This window comes from Silurus meridionalis, chromosome 8 (assembly GCF_014805685.1).
Source record: "Silurus meridionalis isolate SWU-2019-XX chromosome 8, ASM1480568v1, whole genome shotgun sequence".
Classification (NCBI taxonomy): domain Eukaryota; kingdom Metazoa; phylum Chordata; class Actinopteri; order Siluriformes; family Siluridae; genus Silurus; species Silurus meridionalis.
In genome coordinates this window covers 17,065,990-17,079,378 of record NC_060891.1, presented here as the reverse complement: position 1 = coordinate 17,079,378, position 13,389 = coordinate 17,065,990, and the positions used below count along the sequence as shown (strand labels likewise).

The following is a 13,389-nucleotide window of genomic DNA, read 5'->3' as shown; positions in this document are numbered from 1 at the left end:
CCCTTGAAGAGTAAAGCATGGGATTGCATTCCTTTAAAGTCTTTCAGGCTCAATTAAGAGCCCTGCAACTAGCATGTGGCTGTGATGGGGCAACGAGCCCAGCTATTCTTCCCGGCTGATTGAAATTCATCGCACAGTGTCTAAACTCCACGACCTGTTTGAACATTGTTCTACGGCAGACGGGCTACGGAATGTGCTTAGTCTTAGACAATGCTGACAAAACCAGGAAAGAAGACAATTAGAAATGCCCAACAATCACTGCATAGAAAGCATTCAGATCTTTTTTTGGTACATTTTGGACATCTCTTACAGCCTTCTGTGCATTATGAGTATACTGAGAATTCACATTAGCCTTCTAGAGATTTCATTCAGTCTCAAACAATTCTCAAATGCAAAGAGCTGCTCTAAGTAATATTTTAATGCTTAACATATACATCATTCCAGTAATGAGCAAGACCATGTATATAAAATCTTTATGATCAAAAATAAAATTCTGGCATATTAAGGAGGATAATAAACATAGCCTACATAAAAAAAATAGCCTATAAAAAAAAAATAATAAAATAGCAGCAATGAGCAGTCCAAATAAGACCATGCTCTGAGGCTCTGATGTCCAGATTAATCTTTTGCATGGCACAGATGCTCAACTTAGTCTTCAGACAGCCGGTTCTAAGCCCTAAAGCTCTCTTTGGCCTTTTCAATTAATGGATGGAGCAGTGTAAATATCACCAAATCCCTGTCTCCCTAAACCGCCCCTCTTACTTGCTGTAAAAGAGCCCTAATAACCAGGGTTAGGGTTAGGGTTAGTCAAGCTCCTTTCTCCTGTCTAAGATACAACCTTTATATTCTTTTACATGAGCATTTTACAACTTAAAACATTTTTACACATTTCAAATACAGTTATTTCCGAACAGGAACAAAATGCTTCTTGAAACAATACCACATATTTTCTTTAATTTACTGGAACTGAAGGTACAATTCAACACTTCCATGCTTCACATGACAAAACAGACATCAGAATCACAAATGGACAGTAGCCAAGTAAATCACATCAGGATGTGAGAATGAGGCTTCTCTTTTAGTGGGAAGGAGTGGAGAGGTGTGGACATTATTCTGTGCTGGGGGTGTGGGGACATGCAACACTAAAGAGGCCAGGTGGCTGATTTAAGGGCTACAGTGCTGTGAAGGTGTGAGACAGGACAGTGTGCCTGCCAGACAGATATGAGGGGGAGAAGCTGATTAGAGGAGGTGGTTAAATAAAGCTGCTTTTTATGAATATCTGAAAGGTTTAAATCTTACCCTGCCAAAAACAAGTGACAATGCAGTGACTGTAACAGTGTAGAAACAATGAAATACAAAGGGTTCCTGGACTGCGGACTCCTCGTAAATCCTCAATCTCAGCATCTGCAGTCAAAGTGAGTATGGCAGAACAGCAGCCCATTCTGCCAACCCCCAGGCTCAATAATACAGACAGATTCAGGCATTTGTGTTGTCATGGATACATGGTCTAACCAGCAGATTTTAGCTGGCGAGGTGGGTAAGATGAGTGAGAGAAGCACCACCCCCTTCCCACCCCTATTAACACAAATGCACACACACACAACAGAACACACAGATCTGGGCGCAGCTGACCAATTCAAGCTAGCCTTGGTTTGGATATGTGTAAGAGAAGAGCATTTGAGAGAAAATTTACTGTGTTTTTCATGCAAATGTATATGAAACCAGTTGCAGGTGAGTCAGAGCAACGTACACCAACTGTCTATAGCCATGTCCTCCGCACGGGTGCAAGGTTAATCCATTAAAAAAAAAACTCCCACTCCCACTCGCTTTACGATTACACTCAAGTGTCTCCTCCGGATCAAACGGAGGAAACATCATAAATCAGTGGTGCTAATGACTTTGTGTTTATCAAAGGTGGCTGCCATCATAAAGCGATCTGACACAAAAGTGTCAAACATCTGGAAAGCAATCTGAGCAAAAAAGTTTTACATTAGTGCAGCACAAAGTGCTTTGCTGAAAGCTGATCCTGGCATTAAAGAAACTGAATGAAAAGAGCTTTCAGTCTTGCCACACAGAGGCAGCTGCTGTCTTTGAGGTGCTGAGGCTGTGCAAAGCCTTTAGAGCTTTTTCTTGAGCCCCCACTGCTTGAAGCCGCCTGCGGCCGCGGCTCATCCTGATGGCAGTGGTGGAGAGGCGCGGGCTGCAAATCTTCAGAAAGGCGCCTGGTACTGTGCAGATGACAGTGTGGTCTATTGTTTTGGCGGTAGCAGCAGGAATTTGTCACATCAGGGGTTTTGTATGACAAGACACTTCCCCAGAGAGCCTTGCCTCAATGTGACAAAGGCAAATATTTACATGTGAATTCAGCGGAAAAGCACATTTTGGGTATTGTGCTGGCTTGTCATCTCCACTGAAAGCGCACAGTGTCTCATGTGTCTAATGTCAAGTGCAAGAATCACACTGGCTAGAGAAAAAGAGGAGCTTCCAAACAAGCAACATTCATATCGTATTACTTTGGGAAAATTGTCAGTTCTAAATAAAGTTGTGCAATCAATGTTTAAAATCTGGGCCAAAGCATACAGTTTCCTACAAAGAGAATAATAAAAAAACAGAGCCTCTGGTCATGTCCAAAGAAATCAGTTATAACGTTAAGAAAACAGAAAAGGAAGCAGCGAATGAAATATAATACAGAGTTGTAAGCAAGCCTGCAAAAGTTAATTATCAAGTTGTCATTCCTTTATATCATACTTCTATCCTACTTCTACTTTACCCATAGCCCATAATTAACAGTTCATTAGTGTTACAGTGCAGAAAAGGAAGAGAAACCTATTAGCACCAAATCCTCATTGGACCGACTAGCGTTAGAGAAACAACTTCTATGTAATAAAAGTTCAACAGGTTTCTCTATGTGCATAGCTTGTTAGAACCCAAGAGCAGAAAGAGAGTGAGTACAAGTACTGGTTAGTGTAAATAGCTGCAGTGAACAGCAAGCCTCAGCATTATGACCGGATTTGGCATGAGCTGAGCTGTACAGTGCATTCCTCAAGGGATGAGTCTGCGCTGGCTGATCTGGGCCACGTCCTAAAGCTGGCCTGTATGGCAGTCAGCCAATGTGGACTCGATGTTTACTTCATGATGGAGAGCCCTGTCAGTACTAAGGAGATAATTACTGGTGTTCACACTCTTCTCTCATAGTACTTTGGTGCGACGGGGAAAAGCTGCGTTATCCCACAAATAACAGTGTACGAGAGATCATTTTTCAAAGGTCAAAACAAAATGGTCTTAAATAGCACACTGAATGTACACCATTGTCCTATACACTCACTTTCTGCTGATCTTGTTTTTTTTTAGCAACACAAGCTGTTGCAGATGCTACATTGAAAACACCACCGCCCTCGTTAGTCAGTGTGGGGAGATTATCTGAGCTCTATAGTTGACCACTCAGGTCCTCAGAGTGTTTAAAACCATTTTCACTCATTCACCAAGAACACAAACAGTTGCCTTGACAGCTGGTTTTTGGCTGGCCGAAGCATTTGAATTATGAGAAATTAGATTTAAATCCTGTCTACACAAACACGCACAAACTATTTCCACACCACACAACATGTGACTACCCCGGTTTCATAATGTAATAGTATTTAAAAGATTTTAATTAACTAAACTGATTATCTTGCATAATTACTAAGACCTGGAAGGATACACTGAAGATACAGAAATAAACTAGCACCCTAAAGGCCTTTCCAGAGAAACCATTAAGAGTATTATACAGAATTGTACAGCTACAGTTACCAACAACTATTAACCACCCAGGGAGAGTGTAATTAAACACAGATAACACAAAACATAGCAGCATATAACACCACCACAAAATAAAAACAGTGGACAAACAGCCAAACAGTGATATGAGGCACTAATTATATATTTAGACCCTCTCAGGGTTGTTTATATACAAAATATAATCCTCCAATTAAAAGTCACATTTATGGTAAAGTGATCATAATGCCAACAATAAATAAAAAAACTACATTAATTTTTATTGTATCAATTCTCTGGATGTCACATTTCACAGACCGATCACAGTACAGACCCACAAAACAAACAGTTTCTATAATTCTTTACACGATTTCAGGTCACTTTTCTCAGTGTTTTTCAGCTGGTAGTTGTGACCAAAAACCCTATTTGGCAATTATGCAAAAACACAGACTGTGGACATCTGCATTTGCATGACTGTTAAACTGAAAAGTCAAATTAACTGCACCCATGTGAAGTGTTTGCCATTTTAAAATTGTACAAGAGACAGTAAATGCACAATGCTTGAAATTTAGATATCTGGGTGTTAAAGCTCATAGTCACAGGACAGGTTTAAAAAATAAAATAATAGAAAAGAATTAAAATCATTTTTGAGGAATCATTGACAAAGAAAAATGGTGATGTATAGATAAAGAAGAGACGGCAAATGTGTCGCTTATGTAAACTAGCACATCAATGTTGAAAGTGTTTATCTTGTTTATGCTGAAAATCATGGCAAGAAAAACATGTTATTTTGAAGAAATGCTGCTGCAATAACACAAATAATGGACAATTTTTGTGTTGCAGCAAAGGCACTTATTTCAGTATTAGCATAGATCCAGCTGCACACACTGACCCACAGTTCAAATTCTTAGAAGATTATCCCAAGAGATTTTAGCCCAATGTGTGCATAGTTTCACACATTTTTATTTCTTTAACTGCATGGTTTCACTACATTTCCCCTCAATCAACCAAGATCACATTATAGAAAGACGTCTACTCATTTGTTTTGTTGTTAGTCACAGACATGAGGATAAGATTGACTTTATTGCACCATTCACAAACGTAAAAGACATTTTTTAAAGACTTCATACACACCAACTGGCTCCTTTACATGGAATACTTGTACACCTGAACAGTCACGCAATTATACAAATCAGTCAATCATGTGGCAGCAGCACAATGCATAAAACAAAGCTATCAAACACAAGAATGAGGGCTAAATGTTATCTCAGGGATTTAAACCACAGTATTAATTTTGGTAACAGACAGGGTCGGTCGAGTATTTCCCAAACTTATGACCACCTGGGATTTTCACACACAACAGAAAGGTATGAATATTAAACAACTTGATGCTATTGTGTTCAAGTCTAGTCCTTCTTGTTACTTTAATGTTAAATGTCTCAAATACACATAAAATATACTTCAAACAGGAATAACTTTCTTTCAGCTTCTCCCGTTAGGGGTCGCCACAGCGGATCCTCCACACGTTTGATTTGGCACATGTTTTACGCTGGATGCCCTTCCTAACGCAACCCTCCCCAATTTATCCGAGCTTGGGACCGGCACTGAGAGTGGCTGGGGATGGTTCCCTGTACTTCAAACAGGAATAATGGTATTAAAAAAAGAACTATTTCAAATATGATCTTGCTGTGACCATGACCCTGTTGGGACCCATTCCAAAATCTAACTAGTTCAGCTGCTGGTTACAGTAATATAATTCCATATAAATCATACAAACATGCAGGCATTCACAAAACATGGGCCTCAAGTTCCTTGACATGATGTAAATAACATCTCTGTGTGACAGAATGTAGGCTATTTCAGACATTTGTTCTTACTGTAAACTCGAACCTGTTTGGACCAATCAATAATTGTAGGCTGTGTATATATAGAAGTATATATTGATAATTCTACAGAAATCCGACAAACATTCAACCACATATTCTTGACAAATGCTAAAAATAATCTCAGGCTGAAAAGCAAACCTTAAAATATAATGCCTTCACTTTCTAGTGGCATAACCCATCCAAAAGTGTCCGTTCTGTGGGTGAAAAAGTCTTACTCATGACAGTGGTCAGAGGAGAATGGTCCTGTGGTTTGCACTGACAGGAAGTTTTTGGTAACTCAAATATCCACGTTGACACCTTGGGTAAGCAGAAACAAATCTCAAAAAGCACAAGACATCAAACCTTGAGGTGGATGGTAGAAGAACAGAATAGGAATCTGTATCTGCATAATTTATTGACTAATCACATAAGTGCACGAATGCAGATTATAAATCTATTCTTCATCTTTATCACTGCGCTGTTGGCCCAAGTGACAGAGAGAACAAATTCGTTCAGATTTAATGGCATACAAGGCATCATGCTAGATCAAAATGTTAGTGGTTTATCCTGTCACTAATCCATGTAAACCATTTTCTAAAATAGTCTGCTCCCATTACTGTGCCTAAGCCTGACTAACTCAAATTATGAAGTGTTCCAGGCTAATACAAATGAAATCCCTTGTTTCAAATCAAATAAAAGGTCAGACATGGGTCATAAAGTGTAATTTTTCGAGCACTTTTGCAAATTGTGAAACTAGTCTGAAGTGAGCCTGCACTCTGTCAGCAGGAAGAGTCTGGAACTTACAAAGGAGCCTCTTGGATTTTTTTCCATATCACTTCACAACACACAAATCTGTAAGGTATTGTTTAGAACAATGATGTGCAGTAGTTAAGCGAGAAGAAACAGAAGGAGCTCAACCATTTACATACCAACGAAAACAAAAAATCAGTTGTAAAGTAATGCAATGTAAAAGCATTGCTACAGTACAAACTATAGTGCAGTCAGTCGCTTTATAGCGGGAGGCTCCAAAATCACTGTTTACTGAACACGCTAAACAGGAACCCACAGCACACACATAAAACAAACACATTATTATTCGGGCGAGTGAGAATAAACAGAGGGACATTTAAAACCTAACTGACAAAGAAAAGCAGTTAGAGTGTTCAATACTCAATATTACTAGCATAACTGAATTTATACTGCGACTAGATAGAGAATACCATCACTATTGCATACAGTTATGCTTCGTCCTATCTATATATATATATATAGATAGGACAAGCATAACTGTATGCAATAGTGATGGTATTCTCTATCTAGTCGCAGTATAAATTCAGTTATGCTAGTAATATTGAATATTGAGTATATATATATATATATATATATATATATATATATATATATATATATATATAAAATTTATGCATGACCTAAATACATCTCTTTTTATGCCTAAAACGAAACATAAGCACCATGTAGTTGTTTTCTGCTATAAATAACTAGTAGAGCTCAAAGCTGTCGGTGTCGACGGGGACTAGTCCATCTGGTTACAAATTTCTGTGCCTGAAATACCCTTAAAATATGCTTCAAACAAGAAAAAAGCTTGAAGAAAAACAATTTCAGACATTTGCTGTGGCCTTGATCACGTTTGGCTCAATTCCAAAATCGAATCAGTCCATCTGTTGGTTCCAATTATAATTTCACATCAATCCTACAGACGTTCAACCAGTCGTTCCTAAGATATCAGGATAATGAGAATCTCGATCGGATGGACACAAAGCATAAGATGTTATGAGAGGTTATAAGGAAAGAATATTCTGTTGACAGATATTACTTCCTATATTGCTTTACCATAAAACATTTGAACTGGGTCACATATACCACATAATAAACCAACATAAAGCAGCAGTACAGCCCACACTTTTAAAATGCTCACAGTCCTACAAACTCTAAATAATATATCTAAACATTTGATTAAGCATCTGTTTCTCTTGCTCTTACATCCTGGTCTTAAAACTGAGCAGACTCAGTATGTGGGTGAATCCCAAGAAAAGTTCAACAAAAGTCTTAAAATGCTGACAGACACAGAGCTGACATTGTATGGAACAGAAAACAAAAACAACCAAAAAAAAACAACTTACAATAATGTCTGAGCATGGTTTTAATCAAATCCATGACAAAATGTTAATAGTGTGTGAAAGGTATTATATGTATTTGGCTTCTCCTTAATTAAAGCCATGTTTTTCTGATTAAGGGAGAGCTGAATATCCCTGTTACATGCTGGTAAGAAAAACCAACAACTGCTAAACTTTGACAAACTTTGAAGTTTTTAATGATAGGACGATACAAACATAGCTGAGGAGATAATAGTCAAACATAACAACAAGATCAGTTTCCTACTGTCCCCAAAAAAGACAAAAGAATACAGACAAAGCACAGAACAAGGTTTTGTTTAATTCCCACTGCCAAACTCAATCCAAAAACACATAACAGCTGGAAGTCCTCCTTATTCTGCTGTTTCAACCTACTAAATACACTCATCTGTCAACTAATTTCAGCAACAGCTCCAGATAAGACAACTCTGTGGTAGCTTTTTGTGATGTATTCAAAAACAAACACAACCAAAATCGAAGAACATTAAAAAAAAAGCAGAAAAGCACACTGCAAACACAGCCAGAACGTGACATATAACGAGGACTGGTGAGATTGGCATGCCTTTGGCATTCAATGTGAAGTTTAAATGGCTCTCTGGGGTAATGCTCAAACCCCAATAAAGCCATTTACAGCCATCTGTCACTAGAGACCAGCCACTCTGATAAATGTGCTGATAAGACGCAAAGCAGAAGCTAAGCCCGGCCTGGGAACAAAAGCAAAGGACGAGTCCATTGAAAGCTCCGTTTTGTAGCATGACAAGCTCTCAGTGAGGTCCCACGCTGCTACAGGTTTCAGGAGCAATGGTTTATTTAGCTCACGGACTACCAAATTGTTTAAAAGAGCTTACTCTGTATGTTACAAGAGCAAATAATGTGCCTATCTGCCTGTACCTGATCAAACTTTATCTAATTCTAATAAGATTCATGTAAAAGCACCAAACCCCTTCAGGCACCATAATATAAAATACTACAAATGATATGCATTTCAATACATTTATGGTGCAATTTGCCCACATGAGTCATTGTTTCCTGTTTGAATATATTAAGACTGCTGACTAAATCACCAGATATAAACAAAATAATTACTACAAACATTTTATTAAGTTAACACATTTGCTGTGTCTCTAATATATCAGTATTAAATGTGCATAATAGATTGTCTATGTCCTCTGGGTTATTGATTTTAGACATAACACCTCCCAACACTGCAGACTCTACTAACAAATGAACCATTTAGACAGTCTGATATCTAAAGCCTATCACTACAACATTTGTATTTGTGTCTCCTTACAGTGTAACAGTGTATGATTACTATAAAACAATGCTTTCCAAAACCAGTCATCAGAGACCATGTTTTTGCTTTCGTGCGGCTCCAGACACAACTACACCAAGCAATTGGGAACACTGGTACGTGGTACATGAAGGAATGTTTGGAAATGAGAAACAGGGAAATACGGCCCAAAACAGCCCCATGAGCATTATGTTCCACCGTGGACTCTGGTGAAAGTATGTGAAGCTCGGTAAACGGGTTGAGCTGAAATCATGTCCAACTTTATAGTGGTCATAAGTGGTGCTGGTTTTTGAAGTTTTACACAAAAAAGCACAACTCAAAGCCACAGTTACAGAGTGTTAGAAAGGTCATGAAGTGCAGTAGATGAAAGCTGCTTGAGAATTATATATTTAAAAAAATGTAGGATTGATATCAATTAGGTGCAAGCTTATACACACCTTAATGGAGTAAGGAGGCTTACTCAGATCTATCCCATCCTTGATCAGCTTATCTCGGATCAGGATCTTGAGCTTGAGTTTCGGGAAAGACATTGGATCTTCAGGGACTCCGAGCAGTAGATTGTTGTTATTGGACAGCTCAAGTCTTTCTCTTTCCCAATTGGACCCAGTGGCTTTGCTGTCATAGACATTGGAGACATCTGGAAGTGGCTCCAAGGTAAAGTAAAGACCCGGGGCCAGCTTCTTGTCCTCCTCTCTCAGTCTCTGCACTGCTCGGAGAACTTTGAGCCTGTGATGCGGAGGAAACACACCGATGGCGTCCAGGTCAGGATCTCCAATCTGCTTACACACCTCCAGGTCGTCGTAGCCGTTATCCACAAAAGACTCGACATACTGGGTGAGCTGCAGGGTTTTCAGCCACTCGTAAACTATAGTAGGACCGCTGCTCATCATTCTTAGTACTTTCTCCAACAACAACGAGGAGGGGGGAAATCAAGAAGTCCAGTTAGAGGAGCTGCAGTGCGTGCATGATCCTCCTCGTCCTTTGTGAGAAGTGGATAGAAAGTGTGCGTTTCCAGAACAGAAGCACTGGCGGTGTGTTGCGTCTCTGGATCATGCCCTGCGGGTGAGCTGCACACAACGAGGCTACATTGTAAATCGAGGATGCTTCAATCGGAAGTTTTTATCTACAAACTTGGCAAAAAATGTGACACTGCAGGTAAAGTTGAAAGCGCTACATGCATTTCACTCTGAACCCAAACTGCGGATCTTCTCCATGGATTAGGATTTCAATTCGCTAAACTCTCACTTGCGTTTCCAACAAAGTGTCACTGAATCTCCGATCTTGCACCCAATTACCCACCGAGACCTAGTTTCATCGCCATCGCTGCAAGTCTTTACGTTTTATAATACGAAGTGAAAGAAACCTAGCAGCTCTTCACGCTGATCCCTAACACACAAACACACGGAAAGTAGGTCTGTACCTGCCTCGCCGCGTCCGTGTGTCTGCTGATCGGTCTCTCTCACTGTGCGTGCGGTTTACACGCAGCCAGGCTGCATGTGTGCCTGTTTTTTCCTTCACTCCACAGCGACTCTTACAGGCCACGTGAGGAAATGCAACTCTAATCGGTTTTCAGTCATTTTCCCTGTGCATCGATAAATGAAGCTCGCACTGATTCTGTATTATGGCGCCTGGAGTTATTATTATTTAGCAATAATTAAATGAATAATGAAATCATATAATATGTATACAGTAATATGATATTTAATAATGATATGCTATTTATTTAATATGCTATAATGTTTTTTAGCGCGATATTCGCAAAATCCAAGTTTATTGATGATAACACCCGAGAAAGTGAAATACGTTCAGAATCATAATACCTATTCCAAGCTGTTTATTAAAAACTGCTGCAAAGTAAAACAGTGCTACTTTGGTGTACAGGTGTCTTTATTAATATATTTTTTGTAAATCCAAATAATTTACCTGAATGAATGCTAAGACCAGTCATGTTGGTCATGTTGTTAGTATAAATTACTAGTTTTACACAAATCTGACCTAATTTAAACAAAGAAATAGTGCAATTCTTTAATTTCTAAACATTGAAAAAACTGGTAATTTCCTGGGATATAAAAGACATAAAACACATTAGGACATGTGTTGGGACATTATCACATCACCCTGTCATCGGTCGTCTAATCTGTCATTTGATGATCTACCAGCTTCTCAAGGGTTTCTGCAGTGCCTTGTCTTAATGATACACGTTGTATCATCTGCCATCTGGTTCAGCATCATCAAGTAATATTTGTAACCAAAATGAGGTAGAGGTGTAATATTCTCACATGATTGCTGTAAAGTAGGTGTTAATTATTGTCTCAGCCTGCTTTCACACTAACAAGAGATTTGTCCATGTAAATGGACAAATCATATGGATTTGCAAAAAATAAAAAAAATATAAAACATATAAAAACACACATACATACATATATACATAAAATAATTAATTAAATTTATACAATAAATAATAATAATAATAATAATAATAATAATAATAATAATAATAATACAACTGCACGAAAGTAGACTTACTTTGCAGCATTTGGGAACCTGGAATTTATTTGTTATAATTTTAAACATATTTCACTTTTATGGGTGTTTTCATCTGCTGTGACAAATACATTTGGATTGTCTACTGTACCAGAGCAGTGTGAGATAACTTTGTATATGGATATCCTTTTGCATTTGATGCATTCAATGTTTTGACGCTTAATCATTTATTTCTCAGCAGCAGTTCCTGAATGGCATGAACAAACAATCCAAGGTTCAAAAATGATTTATCTTTTTATGCAGGTTGCAAGACAACTACCCTAAAACCCAGGTTCCTCTGACCAGTCACTGCACAACACACCAGCATTACAAGCTGGTAAAATTGGCAAGATTGGCAACATTATTATGTGCAAATAGCCAATTTTACCACCGCTTAGTAGGCTGTTATTTTAGTTGTTTACAGGTTGGCCAGGTTTGAGAGTAGCCGTTTGGTATACTTTAGAATAATTATATGAATAATTAGGAAAGCTTCATTTTGATCATGTAGACAGTAGATGTTCTATTCATGTACCCTGTTTCTGATTATAATGTAATACATTATCAAGTAAAATAAGTAAATTCAAGTACAGTACATGCAAGTATTCATTCATCTGTCAATAATAATTTCTTCCTAATTCCTGTTACAGTATGTTGGCTCTAGAGCCGATCCTGCAAGAAACAGGCAAAGTGGGGGAAATGCATACAGGATGAATCATGGGTGAGCTCCCCATATGGAGTTTTTACAAGTTGTGATTAGAAACAAGTTACAGCAACAAAATCCACTTCATTAAGTTTTGCTCTTAGTAGCAGCTTTTGAGAGACAGAATATTCTCCTATTATTGATGTGCATGTTGAAATGGGATTTGACTCTATTCCCATGAATGCATCTTGAGAAGGAGTGAAATTGTGTTTCATCTGATATACTCTGAAAGGCCAAGCCCTGAAATTAACTACAACTAACCAGTTACCTATAAACAAGTATGCCATAATTTTGAACCCCTCTAATCTTAACACGGCTAATTCTGCCTTCGCACACAAAAAAATGTCTGTGGGCTTAAGAAATGTCAGAACAAAGGAATTACAATTCTCAGATTCTTTCTGGATGATAAACTGTTAAACATTGATAAGTATTACAATTGAATTGTATTTAAAAATCAAATTGTATTTGTGTCTGTTCAACACTGAGATACAATATGTGATGTAGTAAATTACTCTTCTTGTTAACAAAGAAATACAGGTATAACGCAGCTGACTGATCTGGGGATATTTCTCAATATTAACTTTTTCTGGAGCAAGTAAACGATCCTCCTTTAAAAATGATAAATGTGCGAATAAAATAGGGCATATGGAATTTTGTAGTCTCTAGTTATTGTTTTGACCACCCACATGGGAGCTGATGTAGCTTTTATGAGGTCTAAAAGCTGTCCAGTTGGAGATAGAGGCTTGTGGAGGCTGCTAATTATAGGCAGAACAGTCACACTCATAAATGGTGAGTGACAGCCATCTAGCGGTGAAGCCAATGGTGACACATTGAGATGTTCTGAGAAGCTGACTTCCATGAATAAATAATGTGCGCTGCTATGGAGGAATCCTTTATTTATTTATTTATTTATTTATTTATTTAATTATTTATTTATTTATTTATTAATTGACAGCTCAGGAAACAGTGATGTTGCTCCAATAGACAGAAGGGAGGCAATGGATAAAATAGGTTTAAAATTGGATGGATAAAGTAGGTTATCCATCCAATAATAGATTTTGGCTGGAGTCTAGAAAAACTCAAATTTTTGTCCAATTAACTGGC

General features: G+C 38.1%; 1 protein-coding gene across 1 annotated transcript in view; it reads right to left on the bottom strand.

Moving 5' to 3' along the window:
* Positions 1 to 10,617, bottom strand: part of sash1b (SAM and SH3 domain containing 1b) — a 65,030-nt gene extending 54,413 nt beyond the window's left edge. Inside the window, exons 1-2 of the mRNA XM_046856506.1 lie at positions 10,483 to 10,617; positions 9,500 to 10,129 (exon numbers count right to left, since the gene is read on the bottom strand). Coding sequence (XP_046712462.1) covers positions 9,500 to 9,952 — 453 coding nt within the window. The 5' untranslated portion in view covers positions 9,953 to 10,129; positions 10,483 to 10,617. The remainder of the gene's footprint in view (positions 1 to 9,499; positions 10,130 to 10,482) is intronic.
* Positions 10,618 to 13,389: the final 2,772 nt, after the last annotated feature.